This window comes from Lepidochelys kempii, chromosome 3 (genome assembly GCF_965140285.1).
Source record: "Lepidochelys kempii isolate rLepKem1 chromosome 3, rLepKem1.hap1, whole genome shotgun sequence".
Lineage (NCBI taxonomy): Eukaryota > Metazoa > Chordata > Testudines > Cheloniidae > Lepidochelys > Lepidochelys kempii.
Window position 1 is genome coordinate 103,369,289 of NC_136382.1, and position 18,480 is coordinate 103,387,768.

The window sequence follows — 18,480 nt, forward strand, 5'->3', positions numbered from 1 at the left end:
GAGTTAGGCTCTCACTGGGTTGTCCCTAATGTGGCTCCCATCCACGCACAAACCCTCTCATCAGAACTTAGTGGTGCTTTACATCCAGGCTACTGGCCTCTCCTGAGATATACGCTAAAACCCAAGTGGTTCTTACACTCAAACTAGTAACCCCCTTTCCCTTTGTGCCACGGATGTGGGCTAAATCATTGGAGTGCTGTTAATCCTTCAATGCTTTTCCACTGTTCCCTCTGTCTGCCCAGAAGGACAGACATGTTGTCCTACAATTCACTAAGATAGATACAGAGAGTGGCTCAGTTTACTGCAGAATAAAGGTCCATGAGATTCATAGATTGATAGATTCATAGATATTTAGGTCAGAAGGGACCATTATGATCATCTAGTCTGACCTCCTGCACAACGCAAGCCACAGAATTTCACCCACCACTCCTACAAAAAAAACCTCACACCTATATCTGTGCTATTGAAGTCCTCAATTCGTAGTTTAAAGACGTCAAGGAGCAGAGAATCCTCCAGCAAGTGACCCGTGCCCCATGCTACAGAGGAAGGCGAAAAACCTCCAGGGCCTCTTCCAATCTGCCCTGGAGGAAAATTCTTTCCCGACCCCAAATATGGCGATCAGCTAAACCCTGAGCATATGGGCAAGATTCATCATCCAGATACTATGGAAAATTCTTTCCTGGGTAACTCGGATCTCACCCCATCTAATATGCCCCTAGAAGTCCTAGCAATACACATGGGTGAATGCAACACCAGTGTGAGGAGACGGGGTATGTCCAAATTGCAGCTGGAAGCTGTATTTTCCAGTTTGAGGAGACATATCACACTAGCTCTGATCGAGAGAGCACACTAACAATATAAGTATAGCTGTGGCAGTGGGAGGGGATAGCCACCCCCAGTACACACACATCCAAAATGCTAAGTAGATATTTGGCTAGCAGCAGCAGCAGAGGGAGGGGAGAGCCACCCAGGTATGTAGCTAGCATCTAGCACAGGTATGCAGCTATGAGACCCTCTCATCCCTTATGTTGGTCTCACTGTGCTTTTAATTTTAGCATGCTAGCTCATGAGAGCTAGCTCAGGCATGTCTCCTCAAGCTGTGAATTACGTCCCAGCTCGAAGTGTAGATGAAACCTCAGTAACTCAGGTATGGCTTTGCAGTGTGGCTGCTCAGACTTGAACTAAAGTAACCCTGGTGCTGACCACCCAGTTAGCTCTGCAGTGATGATATTAGTGAGCAAAAATCTTCTGTTCAATGCAAATTAATTTGAAAGGGCACTTAATGCAGTCCAAATAGAATCATTTTTATCTTACTGGGCCCATTGCCCAGCCACAGTAGCTAGGTTGGGTGCTCGGGAGATGGGTGGGCGTGAGTATAGGAATCCTCTCTCCCTACAGATCAGCTGTGGTCTTGCTCCATGACCGCTATTGCAACACTGAGGCTGTACTGACCTCCACATACTTCTTCCATGACGGGGTGGGGACAGAAAAGAGGAGGGTCCACGTAACTGCCTAGGCCCTCCCCTGTCCCCTATACCATACTCACAAACACTTTCTGCATGATAGGATGCAAAGGCCACTGTGAAATTGATCTCAACACTGCCCTTCCCCCGGTGCAGTGATTGCATTGCCATGACCTCTCCACAGACACAGAGGCATGAGTAGATCCCATTTGCTTAGCTATGCAACATCTTCTGACTCTAGAAGTTAAGGGGGAAAAGTGATGAACTGAATAATCAATATGTAATTCTGTTCTATTTTCCCAAAGCTGAATAATGAATGGCTGATGTTAACAGAATGTCCATTTATTTCTTGGTGAAAATGTCAACTTGTGAACATTAGGCTTTATTAATTTTTTTAAAAGCCCACCCCCGAGAACAAAAACTTAAAGTTGGCTTTGCCTCTACAATTTAAACTGCTTACTGGGAAATTCATTTTCCTCTGAAGCCCTGTAAAGGACGTACAATTCCACTCTCAGGATAAGGCTCCCAGATATCAATTCCCACGCTGTAACTAATGATAACAAATACAAATATAGGGCCTGATCCTGCAAATGCCTACTTTGTAATAGATCTTCAATGGGAATAATCAAGGTAGTCAGCAGTACTTATCATAGTCAGTGTGTGCAAGATCAGGCCTCTGTAGTGTGTGTAGAGACAGAGACAGAGGTGAGATTTTATTGAGAATGATATTTGGGAACAAAGGACCAAGTTCTCAGCTGGTGTAAATTAGTGCATCTCCATTGAAGTCAAGGAAGCTGCACTAATTTATACCAGTGGAGGATTAGGCCCCAAGTGTATTGCTCAACAGCCTAAAAGCCTCTAATCTGCAAAGAGAACAGGCTAAGATTTTACATTAGAAAGAGGAGTCATTTTGCGAAAGTATTTAAAGAACATGCTGTGGGGGTGGTACACACACGCACACACACATGCATACACATATATATATATATAACCAAAATGCAGAAAATTATTTATGCTCCCCTTCAATAAAAGCATTCCTCACCATAGAATAAGTGCCAAATGATGTTCCTAAAAGCAGAAAAAGTCCCTCCACCTATACCTTTTGGGAGAAGTGATCTGCATCTGGTGTTTCTATAACAGAAGTCAGTGTTGTCAGTTTCACAGCTTTACAAGCTGTGGGAAATGTGTAGATCTCATCTGGACAATTACTCTTCCCCGCAATTTCAGAATCACATGCAGAATTTCCTTTATTTGTGTTAGTTTTGCCATTGCCCCAAACTCTATCAGCTCTGTTCAAACTGTGAATTGCTCTTATGTCCATGGGTTTAATTTCACTTGTTGGAATAAATTCAGACCTTGCCATACATTCTGTGCGTTGTCCATTTTAGCGAGAGGCCATCAGGAACTGGTTATGGCTCCTGATAATCTGCCCTGGCCTTGGCCCTGCTTCAGGTTTGAGCTGGTTGAAGGCTGCTCTAACTTACGCCAGCTAGGTACGGTCGTCTACAGATCACGCACCACTTGGCTATAACTGCATTTCATGCTATGGCTATTCTCTCACTCTCCCCAAGCCTGAGACAACCCCTGGGCTGGATGATGTGGGGTGGAATGCATAGGAGCTGGCTCTGCCAGCTCTTTTGTTTGTTTCTTTGTGAATTCCAGATGCTGGGAATATCCCCAGCAGGGGATTTACTGGACTTTTCCATTCTCTTTGCACAGCGTTAGCTTCAGTCCTAAGTGGCACAAAGGGAGCAGATTGGGACAAAGAATCTGATCCTTTGTAAATGGGTGCCATTCCATTACTGTTAGTGTGGAACTGTACACACTTATATCAGGTCTGAAAGTGCCTGCATTGTTTGGGGAGGGAAACACCAGGCTGATGTTGCATGTTTTTTGTTTTAGACGTGTTTTTAACCAACAGGATTATCACACTCAAATTCATGGGTCTCATTTAGGAAAATAATCTCATCATTAGGAATTTCCATTGCCTCAGTCTTACAACTTAATGGTGACCAATGGTGGAGTTTACTTTTATTTACAACACAGAACTTTTTATTTCTGTCCCCAAATGGTTATCACATCATAGATATGACTTACTTTCTATTATTCCAATTAATTTTCTTCCTTTAGTATGCGGCCATGAGCAGATACCCTCTACAGAAGACGTTTGTTTCCTAGTCTATATTAAATACATTTTCACTATTGCATCCAGCTTTCAATATAGGCAATGTATCTGTGATCCATCTACGTACAGCATTAAACTCAACATCCCACTTCTGTTCTGTGTTCTGTTTTAAGGATAGTGTCATCTGTAGGCTCAAATTTCTCAAGTCCTAAGTGTATGGCAAGTTCTTATGCCTGAACAGAAGTCCTGAGGGCCCACATCTCTTTGCAAACACTCACTGAAATCAAACAAGCTTCTACCTCACTCACCTTGCCTTTGCAGCTTCATGTTCACTATGGATTGATAATTATCTGCTGTGCAAGTATTTCTGTTTCCTGATGAAGGGGACTCCTCCCCATTTGACCTTTTTGAAATGCCAGATGTTGATGACAGAAGATAAAGAAGCCAAAGGTGTGTCAAGTATGTCTAACATCTGCACTTTAGTTAATAGGAGCTGATGGTGCTTATGTGAGAAGTGTCAGCGAGACAATGTGTGCTGTCCTGCAGTGTGGTGCAACACTGATTTATTATGCTTGTAATATACCCTAATCATTGTCTGAAACCGAGTGTAAGCGAAAAGCTGGATCGCACTTCATCAAACTTAATGCAAAACAGAGAAATAAAGCTGCCCCTCTTATCTTGCATAAGGGCTTGTTTATATAAATATACAATATATTGGAATTAAACTAGGACTAGACAGCTGCTCTCTTGTCTACAACTCTTTTATAATGCAAAAAGGCTTTAATCTATCTGTTTTCATTATGGTTGTGCCTGAGTGCTTTCATAAGCAATAATAGACAGTAATATTTAGCAAATCAGTTCATTAGAAAATCTAATTGCTTCTAGTAATTTGGTAAAAAGAAGAAACCACTGAGGTACAAAAATAAAACAAAAAATGGCTACCAAGAAAGGCAATAATAACTGGACCTCACACTAGAGCCAAAAGTCTTTGCACAGTAGGAAAAAAGGAAGATGAAAGAGCTGGATTGGAATGATGGATTCACATGTACTCTCCATAAGGATTTGAACTACACATACTCTAAATATCATATGTTTTCTAAATAGACAAAAGGCTATTGTGGCCAGCTTTGCCCGGCTGGGTGAGGTGGTGGGTGCAAGAAACCTTCTGCCCCTTTCAAGGGTAGGCACAATTCCATCTGCCTGGAGGTGCTCATTACTCAAGAAAGAATACAGATGCCAAGTGAGGTCAGCCCCAGCTCTCCTTCTTCATATCAACCAACAGAGCAAGCCAGACACTGAAGGGAAGTTGCATGCTGCACTCACTGAAAGGGTAGTGAAACCTCCACTACAGTCTGCACCATCTGGGGCCCCATGCAGATTGTCTGGCTTTGTCAGTCAGAATGTTCTGGAACTTATACTGTGGCATGGCCCCTCCCTTTCCCACATGGGACATGGTTTAAAAGTAACAATTTGGTAGACAGTGTAACAGGTTGAGGGGATGAGTAATCCAAACATTTTAAATGGGCCATTTTATATAATTGAGGGATTGGTTTTTTAAAAAAAGCTAACACTAAGAAAAATTAATTTAACAGACGAAATCTACACATTTGAAATATCTTTAAAGTGTTTGAGCTGCAAGCAGAAGAAGCCAGGAGTTACATATGAAATTCAATCCTTATCCTGCCTTTCAGCCATGGCACATATAATTACAATATATAAAACCCTCCATTATTTATAGACTCCAGCAATTCCTTGGTTCAGTTAATCTGAGCTTTCTGTATTTAATCAGTTTTAGCTGAGCATTGGACACTGAGTTACTACACTGCATAGATACACCACCATATTTTGATTCACTTCATATACAGTGTACATCGCAAACATGCCTTTGTTCAAACCTATCTACTTTAAAGTCCCTAGAACTCAAGCGTCTGTGGAAAGCAACTTGATTGCATCCCCAATGCTGGAATAAGTTGCCCCTTCCAATAAAATAGATGTCCACATTTTGTTTCATTTGAAGAAACTTTTAATTCCTTGTTTTAAGAAAACTTGTTAATGGAAAAGGAATTGAAATTGTGATGCTTCCCTACTGGTTGCTATTCTAGGATTAGTTTGTGCTCTCTGTTACACTGGTGTAAATCTGAAGTAACTCTTTTTAGTGATGTTACTCAGGATTTATACCCATGTAACTGAGAACAGAATCTAGTCCTTAGACTGGTTATAAAGTACTGAAGTATGCTGGAGTAACTGTTAAACTGCTATCCTTTCAGTGTCTCTTGGCAATGAATATTTATCTCAGGCAGCTATCCTAGTGAGCTATTTATCCTAAATAAATAACTGTTGTTGGGTTTTGTCTTCACATTTTTGCCTTTTCTATGACAGTAGGGTTGTTATGCTCCTGGTAAACTCTTTGTCGTAATTAACTTCAAGGAGTACAGTATGTTTCCAAGCCAAGTTTGTGTCAGGGCACACAGGCACACAAAGTCTGTTAATAAATAATAGGCTTTGTGCATGCACATTTTACAATCTGGTTTAATAAAAGATCAACCCTATGTGAAAAAGAAGGAAAAGAGTAGTTTTAGTCACTGGGAATGGGAATGGCAGGAAAGTTGTCTTCTGTCATTAGTGAGGACCCTACAGTGGTGTTTCTTCTAAAAGCACACTTTGGTTTAAATGGATATTTTATAGATTGAACAATTCTTAACTTTTTGTTGTTTATTCTGTTCAGGATAGGAAGTGTATGGGCCAAGAGAGTTTACTTAGTAGGATTAAATGTTTTCCATTTCCTAGCAGTAGGTTGGGTTACATGGTCAGCGTGGCTACATGCTCCAGAACCTCAGCTGGAGTCAATCGGTGTAGCTCCTGTTGATTTGGGAAGGCTATGCTCATTTGAAGCACCTAGCAATATGTTTTTAACTTGGGTTTATGAGCCATCACAGTATAGCTTATGTATTATCATTTACATGGTAAGAAAAGAAAAGAAAAGAAAAGAAAAGAAAAGAAAAGAAAAGAAAAGAAAAGAAAAGGGGTGGAGTGTGGGGGAATTAAAAATGGTTCTAGACACAGTTAATGTGATACAGAGTTTTTCACTTACAGGTCGCTGATTCAAATCAACACCAGTTGGCAGTGACTGAGGGTGAAATCCTGGCTTTGCCATTGATTTCAATGGGGTGAGGATTTCACCCTGAAAGTTACCATCACTTGGATATTCTACAGACTTATATTAAAATTTCTCAACCTACTTTGTAGTGGTAACATGCCCTCATCACCATTAGTGTTTCTAGAGGCGATCTTAGCAGAGAGGTCAAAGACTGACTGGGCAATGGAGACTAAATTGCTCTCTCGCCCGCCTTGGTTGGTGTCTCCAGAGTCTGTTGGCAGAGCAGCATGGTGGAAACACATACTGCTGCTTAGTGTGATGTTTGTTCTGTGGATTGAGAACTTCAGTTTCCAGTGATGTCAACATGGGCATCTAAAACCAGTGCTTAATTTACTTTTAAATAAATCATTAAAAGGAATAAAAAATATGAAACACTTACTTGGTCCAAGACCTACGGAAAAAGCAGCAACATAAACAAGCAAGCTGGCCAAAGACAGCCATTTCAGAGCAACTGGAACTTCTACAGTGTCTATTACTACGTGGGATCCTCTTTGGCTTGCTGCAGAGGTCTTTCCTCCTGCCAAGGCTGTGCTGTTCTGCTCCTCTGTCTTAGCAGTTTCAAATTTTCTCAGCGTGGTTAGCGATGTTCTGCCTTGGGAAGGCATACCAGCAAACTGCTCCCTGAGACTCTCGTTGCTGGCACTCACGTTTCCTGGTCCATGAAAAATGGAATCTTCCAGGAACTGGTTTCTACAGATATTAGTGAAATTCATGTGTATATTAAGATTTACCAATCCCATAGTGACCAGTGACACTGCCATAATAGAAGAACCAATACACAGAAAGGTTTTGCTTCCAACTTGATCCACAAAAACAGTGGCTGGGATTGTACTAACCACTTTAACCACTCCAACTCCAGTCGAGGCCAAGCTAGCTGCTTCATTGCTCTGGAACCCAACTGACTTTAAAACAGTGGATGCATAAAATAAAATGTTAGGCTGCCCTGTTGTTTGCACAAAAAACACTAGCGTGAGGCCTATTAGCATTCGGGCTCTCATGTTGTCTTTTGAACGGAACAGGTCCAAGAAACTGTACTGATGTTCATCTTTCAAAGAAGACTTGATCACAGTGAGTTCTTCAGCAGTATTTGAAGTTGCCCTGAGCCTTCCCAGTACCTTGCTAGCAGCTTCATCGTTACCTTTCATAACAAGAAACCGAGGACTCGGTGGAAGGAAATACATGGCAGTAGCTTGTAAGGCACCTATTGGTATCACAAGGCCAAACATATACTTCCAGCCATGGGAAACATTGGTGAATACATAATTTGAAATGTAGGCAAAAAGAATGCCAATCACAATCATAAGTTCATTTAATGATACAAGCAGACCTCTTCTATGCTGTGGGGCTATCTCAGCGATATATACACACGTTGCAATTGAGGATAATGATATTGAAATACCAATAGCAATCCGTCCTACAATTAGTATGCCATATGATGAACTGATTATCAAGATCAGGCTTCCCAGTACAAGTAAACAAGATGCTATAATAATCGCAATTCTCCTTCCAAATCGGTCTATTAGGAATCCACCCGTAAGTGATGCTAGTAAGGCCCCAATGAGGAGGGAGCTTACGACTATTTCCTGTTGTTTGCAAGAAAGTGCTAGTATACTGCTTAGCTGAAGAAGAGCCCCAGAGATGAGTCCCAGTTCATAACCCATTAGGAATCCACTGATGGCAGCAATGGTAGATGATAGAAAAGTAAATGTTCCACATCCTGGAATTACAGAAGGAAACCAAAATGAGCTCTGTACCATTCTAATCATCAATAATAAAGTTATTTTATAAACCTGTCCTCAAAATCTTATTCTGAGGTCTCAGTTTGGGGGGAAACGATAGGATCAAATGAAGAAAACCCAACAACATTGATCATATCAAGTGACATTGCTGAAAGCAGGAAAAAATACATCATGTAATGCACTTAGTTTTTCCCCTTTATTTTTAGTATCTCTTAAGCACCTGATCCCAAACCCATTGAAAGACTCCCATTCAGTTATAGAGTTTAATGCCAGGAGGGAGCACCAAATCATCTAGTTTGACCTCCTGTATATCACAGGCCACCAACGTTACCCAGCACCTGCACATTAAACCCAACAACTGAGGCCAGGTCTATACTACAGATCTATATTGGTATAACTACGTTGCTCAAGGATGTGAAAAATTCACACCCCTGAGTGAAGTAGTTATACCAACTTAACCCCCTATGTAGACAGCACTGTGTTGGTGGGGAAGTTCTCCTGTCGACATAGCTGCCGCCTCTCAGGGAGGTGGATTAACTATGTCACTGGGAGACGCTCTCCTGTTGGCATAGTAGCGTCTTCGCTAAAGTGCTGCGGTGGTGTGGCTGTGCTGCTGTAGTGCTGTACGTGAAGACAAGCTCTGCAATTAGACCAAAGTATTACGGCCCACAGGAGACTAGACTATTATGTGCCACAGACAGAGAATAGGAGGGACCAAGGTGCACCCCTGCCTGGGGAATGAGTAAGTGAGATATAGGCAGATAATCCTGGCCAGTGACCCACACCCACACAGTTCAGGAGAAGGGGGGGAAAAAACAAGGTCACTGCCACTTGCTGACTCCACATATGGTGATCAGTTAGACCCTGAGCATGTGAGCATAAACCAACCAGCCAAGCACTTGAGAGAGAAAATGTTTGGCGCCACCTCAGAGCCCTGGTGCTCTCTGTCCAGTGTTCCATCTCCAGCCGGGGCCATCCCTGATGCTTCAGAAGAAGAGAAAAATAAATTGGTGCTGGGGGAAATCCCTTCCAATCCTAACCCCTGCAAGTAGTAAGCTGAAGCCCTGACACATGAACTTTTAGAAACGTAAGATGTAAACAAGAAGTGGGCCAACCGCAGGGCTGTTGAGAACTGTCCCCTATCATCATTTTTTTCCTGTTAAATTTCCAACATTTTTCCTGAGTTTAATTTAGTCGCCATGAAAGGCATCAGACTGACAGCCCTAGAACCCTTATCCACACAGTTGGTATATTATAGACAAGAATAGTTTATGCTTCCTAACCAAAGTGCTTCAGTCCCACCTTGGAGGGACTAACTGTAGCTCACGAAAGCTTATGCTCAAATAAATTTGTTAGTCTCTAAGGTGCCACAAGTCCTCCTTTTCTTTTTGCGAATACAGACTAACACGGCTGTTATTCTGAAACATGTGAGAATATAGTTTATCCTGGACTCCCATTAAATCCTTGGCCTTGCTGAGAATGCAAGGTGTTCCTTTGTGATGTGGACACTTATCCACTGGAAACCAGACTAAGATTTCCCACCCAGTTTTGCTGCTCCAGATAGATAGATTGGATATTTCAGATAAGCCAAATTTTGGGGTGCATACCTCTGAACACTTTGCGATTCACTCATCATTAATCCTTGAGTTCTTTTTAACAAAAAGATCAGCTATTTCACATCAGAAACAGCACAAGGCGTAAGCAGACTAAGCATTTGCTTAGAGCCCCGAGCAGCTCAAGGGTGCTCCCTATTAATTATTAGTATGTGTTGTGTGTGGGGAGGTCTCTAAAAATATTCCTGTTTAGGGCCCCCAATGGGCTAGCATTGCCTCTGTTTCACATAGTTTCTGATGGCTGCATCACTGGGAATAAAAACCAGATGGTGCTAGAATAGACAAAATGGAGAACATGTGCCATTGTATCTCCACTTTAAAATAAACTCTGTTTTATACAACTGAGATTCATTGTTTATTTCTACAAGAAAGATGTAACTAATCATATTCTGCTTGTTGTGAAGCCTTTGCACCCTAGCTTTTGGTGGATAATTCTAGTTTATTATTGTTGGGTTAATTCTTCCACTCAGCATAGTTGTTGTTTTTTCTCAGCATGATATTGGCTGCCACACAATTAGAGCCCAAGTGAATTGACTGCTGATATTCCAGTTAGTTGCAGAGAGCTCATGGACCAGTGGGAAGTGGCTTCTGCAACATAGCACAGACAGTATTTCAACTAATTCTTTTGGGGCAGCTTTGGACGACTAGTTCAGTCAACTTGGCCTGAGAGTGGTGTATGGTAGAAAGATACCTAGCCCATCGGAAAGTAATGGATAGTTCTGTATTTAATGGATAGCTCTGTATTTATTTTCAATTGCTGTGATCTCCTTTGCACTGTACCCAATACTTTTTTCTCCATTTAGGCCTACAGTATCCAAGAACAATAGGTTTATTGGCAGCACTGATTTGTGCAAAGTTACACTGTGGGTCAGATCTTCAGGGGACGTAAATTGGCTTCAACTGAGCTACCCCAATTTACACCTGCTACAAATCTGGCTCCTGGTATACATATGTGATGCAGGTGTTAACCTCACTGCAGAAATTAACCTTCTCCCACCTTTGATCTTCTGCTTTTAATACATTAGTAGTGCTGGGGGAAAAAATCCTCCAGTTAGGTCCTGGTGGAGGAATTCAGTGGGGCAGGAATAAGACATTACTTATGCCCCCGGGGTAAATAGTATGGTTATTTTAAAATAAATTATTTTTGATTTAAAAAAGTATGCCAGTTTGGTGTGGCCCTCAGACAGCTTGGAACTTGCCAGCGTGGGACTCAAGGCCACAAAGGTTGTGCACCACTGATACATGCCAATGTTTAATAAGAATAGGATGATTATTGTATTGGTAATTTTAAATGTTAGCTTTGTTTTTTCACTCCTAGTTTGAGAACCTCCTCTAAGGCCTGAGGCTCATGTTATTAGACCTACTCAGTTTTACAAACTTGCAGCAACTAGTGTTATGCCGTTGATCTACAGCTCTCACCTCCTCTCTCTTCCCCAAAGCAGGTTTTGGAACAGCGAGTTATACCAGTCGAGCAGGTTTTTAATTTTTAGGGAAGACTCTGATTCCCATTTGTTGTCTGACAGTGACCCGCACCCACCACAGTTCTGCAGATGAGCCTATCATCTGTCAATCCTAACATCCTTTTGAAATGAATTGTGCTGCCTTTTCAAAGTTGGCCCTTGAATGTACAGCACCTCCTGGCATGAAAAGGGCAAATAGAACATTCTACAATCTCAGTAGCAAACTCTCTCAGCAGTTCTACGTGAATCACATTGAATCAGCAGTCATTGCTTTTCCCTGGAGCCTATACATATTTTTCTTATTACTGGGCCAAATCTTAATGTCCCTTACCATACTCAGTCCTTACTTGGGCATAATTTCCAATGGGTTAAATCCTGAGAGCTTTATTCAGCTTCCACTCAGGCCAAGTCTACACGACAGAGTTATATCGGTATAACTGTGAAAAATTCACACCCCTGAACGACTGAGTTATACTGACCTAACCCCCGGTGTAGACAATGCTCTGTTGATGGGAGAGCTTCTTCTGTTGACATAGCTACTGCCTCTCATGGAGGTGGATTAAGTATGCTGACGGGGGAAGCTCTCCTGTCGGCGTAGTAATGTCTTCACCTGCGCTACAGTTGTGCAGCTGTAGCACTGTATGTGAAGACAAACTCCAAGTCTTTCCCTGACAAAATTCCCATTGACTTCAATGTGACTTTTGCTTTAGCACTTCCAATAGTTTTACAGACACTCCTTTTAAATGAAAAGAAAAGGAGTACTTGTGTCACCTTAGAGACTAACCAATTTAGCACTTCCAATAGTTTTACAGACACTCCTTTTAAATGAAAAGAAAAGGAGTACTTGTGGCACCTTAGAGACTAACCAATTTATTTGAGCATAAGCTTTCGTGAGCTACACTTTCCACTTCTTCGGATGCATACTGTGGAAAGTGTAGAAGATCTTTTTATACACACAAAGCATGAAAAAATACCTCCTCCCACCCCACTCTCCTGCTGGTAATAGCTTATCTAAAGTGATCACTCTCCTTACAATGTGTATGATAATCAAGGTGGGCCATTTCCAGCACAAATCCAGGTTTTCTCCCACACACACACACAAACCCACTCTCCTGCTGGTAATAGCTTATCTAAAGTGACCACTCTCCTTACAATGTGTATGATAATCAAGGTGGGCCATTTCCAGCACAAATCCAGAGTTTAACAAGAACGTCTGAGGGGGGGAGGGTTAGGAAAAAACAAGGGGAAATAGGTTACCTTGCATAATGACTTAGCCACTCTCAGTCTCTATTCAAGCCTAAGTTAATTGTATCCAATTTGCAAATGAATTTCAATTCAACAGTCTCTCGCTGGAGTCTGGATTTGAAGTTTTTTTGTTGTAATATCGCAACTTTCATGTCTGTAATCGCGTGACCAGAGAGATTGAAGTGTTCTCCGACTGGTTTATGAATGTTATAATTCTTGACATCTGATTTGTGTCCATTTATTCTTTTATGTAGAGACTGTCCAGTTTGACCAATGTACATGGCAGAGGGGCATTGCTGGCACATGATGGCATATATCACATTGGTGGATGTGCAGGTGAACGAGCCTCTGATAGTGTGGCTGATGTTATTAGGCCCTGTGATGGTGTCCCCTGAATAGATATGTGGGCACAGTTGGCAATGGGCTTTGTTGCAAGGATAGGTTCCTGGGTTAGTGGTTCTGTTGTGTGGTATGTGGTTGTTGGTGAGTATTTGCTTCAGGTTGGGGGGCTGTCTGTAGGCAAGGATTGGCCTGTCTCCCAAGATTTGTGAGAGTGTTGGGTCATCCTTCAGGATAGGTTGTAGATCCTTAATAATGCGTTGGAGGGGTTTTAGTTGGGGGCTGAAGGTGATGGCTAGTGGCGTTCTGTTATCTTCTTTGTAGAACAAAGTGGCTGGGAGTGGCTAAGTCATTATGCAAGGTAACCTATTTCCCCTTGTTTTTTCCTACCCCCTCCCTCCCCAGACATTCTTGTTAAACCCTGGATTTGTGCTGGAAATGGCCCACCTTGATTATCATACACATTGTAAGGAGAGTGGTCACTTTAGATAAGCTATTACCAGCAGGAGAGTGGGGTGGGGGGAGGTATTTTTTCCTGCTTTTTGTGTATAAAAAGATCTTCTACACTGTCCACAGTTTGCATCCGATGAAGTGAGCTGTAGCTCATGAAAGCTTATGCTCAAATAAATTGGTTAGTTTCTAAGGTGCCACAAGTACTCCTTTTCTTTTTACGAATACAGACTAACATGGCTGTTACTCTGAATCCTTTTAAATGCAGGCTTTTTGTGATATTTCTGGGTGGAGAGGGGTTTAGACATTCCCTTTAAAAATGCTTCTTTAAAAATATATATATATTTCTTTTGTTTTTGTGAGAACCCTAAAATATATATAGCAATTCACAGTCATGTGCTGCTAATATATATATTTTAATGGGAGGCTTCCATAAAAAATTCCAGATAAACCCCATGGCCAATGGGTGTGTGACTAAAAATAAAAAGGATTGAGAAAGCTATTCATTTATTTTTCCATTTCAATAAAAATGCGTTCTAACAACCAAGGAAGAAGGCAGCACTGCCTGGCAAACAAACTTATCTTTAAGAGCATTTGCTAAAAGGTTTATGGTTTGTTCCTGAAAAACAGACTGAGGATAGTAACAGTATAGCCTAGAGTTCAGCATGTGTAATTTGAAATTAGGGGTGGAGATGGGGAGATGAAAATGTTATGGAGGGAGTGAATCCTTCCCCATTATTTTTTTAACCTGTCATTTGGTGCAATCTGAGCCATTTCAAAGGTAACTGTATATTATGAGATGCACGGGTAAGTCATTTCTGGCAGGGGAGATTTACAAGCTTTCAGAGAAGGGGTGATTCCATCAGAGGCAAATAAAACCATCCTTATCTGCCCTTCAATTTGTAGCAAGCTCCTGACTATGGAAATTTCTAACTCTGTCCAGCACATCACAGCAGCTTCACAGATGAGATTATTCCAGGCATGGAGATTCCTTTTGTGCACAAATGTTTCCACATTGTTTTTTAATTATTCCACAAAGCACATTTCAGTTTCTCTGTCTCCATAATGACACAATTTTTTTAAAAGAATTGTAAATAAAATTATTTTGTTGTTATAATTTATTATTTGTAGTACACTAATGCCCACAATGCAGACAGAAGGAAATTGCTGCCCAAACAGGTATGTTGGTTATGGGATGTGGAGTCTTTCATCTCTGTGCCCTTGCTACAAATCCAGCCCACTGTCAGAGTGTCTGGAAATAGATGAATTTTTTTCAATCCCTCACCTTCCTGAACTGCCTCAAGGGTAATTTGGAATGAGAAAGTCTCCATTTCCGGGAAAGAAGTAAACAGTTTTCGGGAAGGTTATAATTTTTTATATTTTTAAATGTTTGCTATTTGCAACTATCTAGAGATTTGGAAAGTTGGGTACAGTTCTATCAAAAATAGATTAATGGTAAATAGGTCAGGCAGTCAAAAGTGCATGATGAAAGGAGTTCATCACATAGATATGACTACCAAACAATGGGATTCCCCCTCTCCAATGGGACAAGGCATTTGTTTGTAGCCTTGGTAGATCATGAGATATCAAACCTTAGAACTGCAACATTTGTATGGAAAATTGATTTTCCCCAGGTTATCTCTTTCCTCTCCCTCTCAGAGCTGGACAGTTAGACTGGATAGTATAAGGAGAGCCCGGTTTTACAGGTGGAAGGATATGGGAAAAAAGAATTAACAAAAGTTTTTAAAATGCTCAAATATGTTTCTAAAATAGTGTTTCTCTAAAACATGTCGCATATGCAGAATACATTGTGTATACATTGTGGTGTGGTTTGTTGGCGCTTGTTGGGAACGGCTGCATAATTCATTCTTGGGTCTGGCTTTTGTAAGCAAGTTGGCATCCCAATCTCATGCAATAAAACCTTTATACCATCATGTAGTCAGTCTACCTCTCTAAAACTGAGTGTGAAAAAGATACATGTCATTGACCTGTTCTGATGTTCAAGGCTTCTTTAGACCCAGCATGAGGCCAAAGGGTAGGCATGAAATATCTTTGTTTTCTCTTGTTGAATTGCCAGTTCCTAAATTTACTTGATTTAGGCCCCAGCCTTATAACTGGATTCAAGAGGGTTAACAATTGCTGAATTGGGACCTGAGTCATGTAGCAAGCTTAATGTGAATCTCATTTCTTTCCTTGTCAGATAACATTTTATTTGCACCCCATATAATAATATTCACTTTTACTATCCAAAATTTTGACTAGATGGTGTAGCAAGTTCAGAAGCACTGTTCATTTTGGGAGCTTCATTTTAAACTTCGGGTATTTGCAGCACCCATTGCCATGTATCTAAGTAATTCAGTTCCTGCTGATGGCACTATCCACCACACAGTGTGAGAACACAATAGAATTCATATACAGAACAATATTTGTTATTTACACAGGGGGAAAAGTTTTACTTTCCCATGGAAGTTAAAACAGTTCAGAAGGATATGGGTCCTTTAAACTGGAGATTACTTTCAGGCCAGCTGGTGGAATACATATTTCATATATTCATAATTCTCCCGCCCTTTAACAATATTTTTAAAAAATCTTGCTGAAAACACAGTACTTTAAAACTGAAATCTGTACAATTGTTATGTCCCTGAAAAAGAAAACAAAAACAAAAAAGAAAACCCAACCCAGTTCACGCTTCGTGGCTGCGTAAGTGCAAAAGACTGAGGTGTTGGAAAATATGGGGTACTGGGTACATTGTAACCTGATGACTATGTTGCATAAATAATGCACAGATTGTAAAAACAATAGTTCAGTAATGTGTCCGCAAACTGAATGGTTTTTTGTTCATTAACCTTAGCTTCCCTGCGATCCCAGATATCAGTGGATATTGCTGGCCTTATCAATAACTTTTTATTACACGCCAACAATATCATTTGTGCCAATAGTATCTTAACATATTTGGGTTAGTTAGTTCATTGCAATTCATTTATTTCTAAGCGAACATTAACTCAGGCATAGCCCTCTCTGGTTTTCAGCAATATTTTCCTTCTTCTGCCTCAGTTGTAAATCATGGTAACAGAATGTAACGATTTTGTGTCCCCTCCTTCTGATCTCAGTAAAAGAATCTCTAGATGTACAAAATGTGTTACACCAGAGATTGGGAGAAAATGACAGTTAAAACAGCAAAGTGCAGATGGATAAAAGTTGTTCTATGCTTGCAAATATTTTTTTCAGTAGTAATTTCATATTGGATTCCTAGTCTGCAGACCCAAAGTCAAACTGCTATAAGCAGGTGCAACTCCCAATGGAGTCCATGAGCTCCAGTGATTTCAAAGGGAGGGTTGAATTTGGTCCTTTGTGTGCATGGGTCGCAATAGAATAGCCATTGTGGGCATCAGTGGCTCTTTTGATCTTTCAGGTGACTAATCTGCAAAAGGAGAAGTATTTACACATTAGAGGGTGCATACATGAGCTGTAGGATCAAGGCCTTCAGGGGGAAGTATTTCAATCACCCTCATTGAAAGGGAAAGGTGACACTTTGTTTTTTGCTCACATTTTCCCTCTCTTGCAATGCCAGGAATTAGGGGGCAGACGAAAGGTGTTAATTTAGACTCTCCTGGCTTTTGCCAGGCTATTTTCTTCCAAACCCGAACATTAGTTACACATATTTGCTCTATTGTCATTCAGTCACAGCTGGCATTCAAACTGTGCCACATTACCTGTCTGAGTGGGAAGCTTGTGTAGGTTGGTGTTGCTGCTGCGGCTGCCTCTGTTATCGTCACTCTCCCCTGTTCTCATTTTCCTGCCCTGCTGGTTGAGGTCCTCCACATTCTGCACAGGGACCATTGCCCTTTAACAGCTCTATTCCACACTTCAGGGTAGAAACACTTCACAGGGCAATTGTCCGTCCCATGCTGCCAACAAACACACAGGTTATTTTCCTCATGGCAGCGTGATGCAGAAGCTTACAGAGTGTATGGCACAGAGTGATTTGTGAACAACTTTGTTTCTATTTCAGAAGGCTTTGCCCTTTCTAGTGACACAGGCTGTTGCTATTCTTGGTAGCCTATCACAGGCAAGTGGGAGGGCCATCTTGCAGAAGTATTGGTTTTGCCTTTAAACAAACAGTTGAAGCCATTAGGCATTCACACAGAGCTCAAGGCACATTCTTTAGCCATTAGCTTAAAGGATCTCTCTTGTGTTAATGTACCTTTAAAAAAAATAAAAACAGAGAAGGAACATGAAGGGAGATTTAAACTATTTGCTGCGTCAGCTAAAGTTAGGGTACTGAATACACACAGATGGTGTCAATTAATTCTTTTGAACGATGAACAAGTTATTGAGATAAATTCTACAGAGCAAAGCAGTGTCAGTCTTTCAGCCTCTGAGTCCAGTGCCCAGTAGTAGTGATGGTATATTTTTAGTCATTTCTACCATGCCGGAGTTGTGCATGGCACTTTACAGATGAATAAAAAGACAAGAGCCTGCCACATGAGTTTAGAGTCAAAGGGCCCAATCCTGGGCACTGCTAAGTACCCACAATTCCCACTAACTACAACCGAAGAAAGGGGCAATAATAAACAAAGGGGGGGGGGAAGCAAGACAAGGGTTACAACAGTGAAAGATGAACTATGTACATAGGGCTAGATAGTGCAACCCTTACTCGAGCATCAGTGAGGCGAGCTGCTCATGTAGGCATGCACCAAGTGAGCCGCTAGGGTGGTGTAGACTTTTAATTTTGTTTCTTTTTTGTTTTGTTTGTTTTTGTTGCAGTTAATGCATTAACACGTGGGGACAGAACGGGAGTGAAGGCGAGGGCAGAGGTGGAAGGCTGGTAACTCTTGCCCTAGTAGCATTTTCAGGAAGGAGCATTCCTAAACGTTTTTCACCTTAAT

General features: G+C 41.3%; 1 protein-coding gene across 1 annotated transcript in view; it reads right to left on the minus strand.

The window, feature by feature from the left end:
* Positions 1-17,572, minus strand: part of SLC2A12 (solute carrier family 2 member 12) — a 43,247-nt gene extending 25,675 nt beyond the window's left edge. Inside the window, exons 1-2 of the mRNA XM_073337352.1 lie at positions 17,305-17,572; positions 7,125-8,462 (exon numbers count right to left, since the gene is read on the minus strand). Of these exons, the coding sequence (XP_073193453.1) occupies positions 7,125-8,462; positions 17,305-17,431 (1,465 nt within the window). The 5' untranslated portion in view covers positions 17,432-17,572. The remainder of the gene's footprint in view (positions 1-7,124; positions 8,463-17,304) is intronic.
* Between the last annotated feature and the right edge of the window lie 908 nt (positions 17,573-18,480).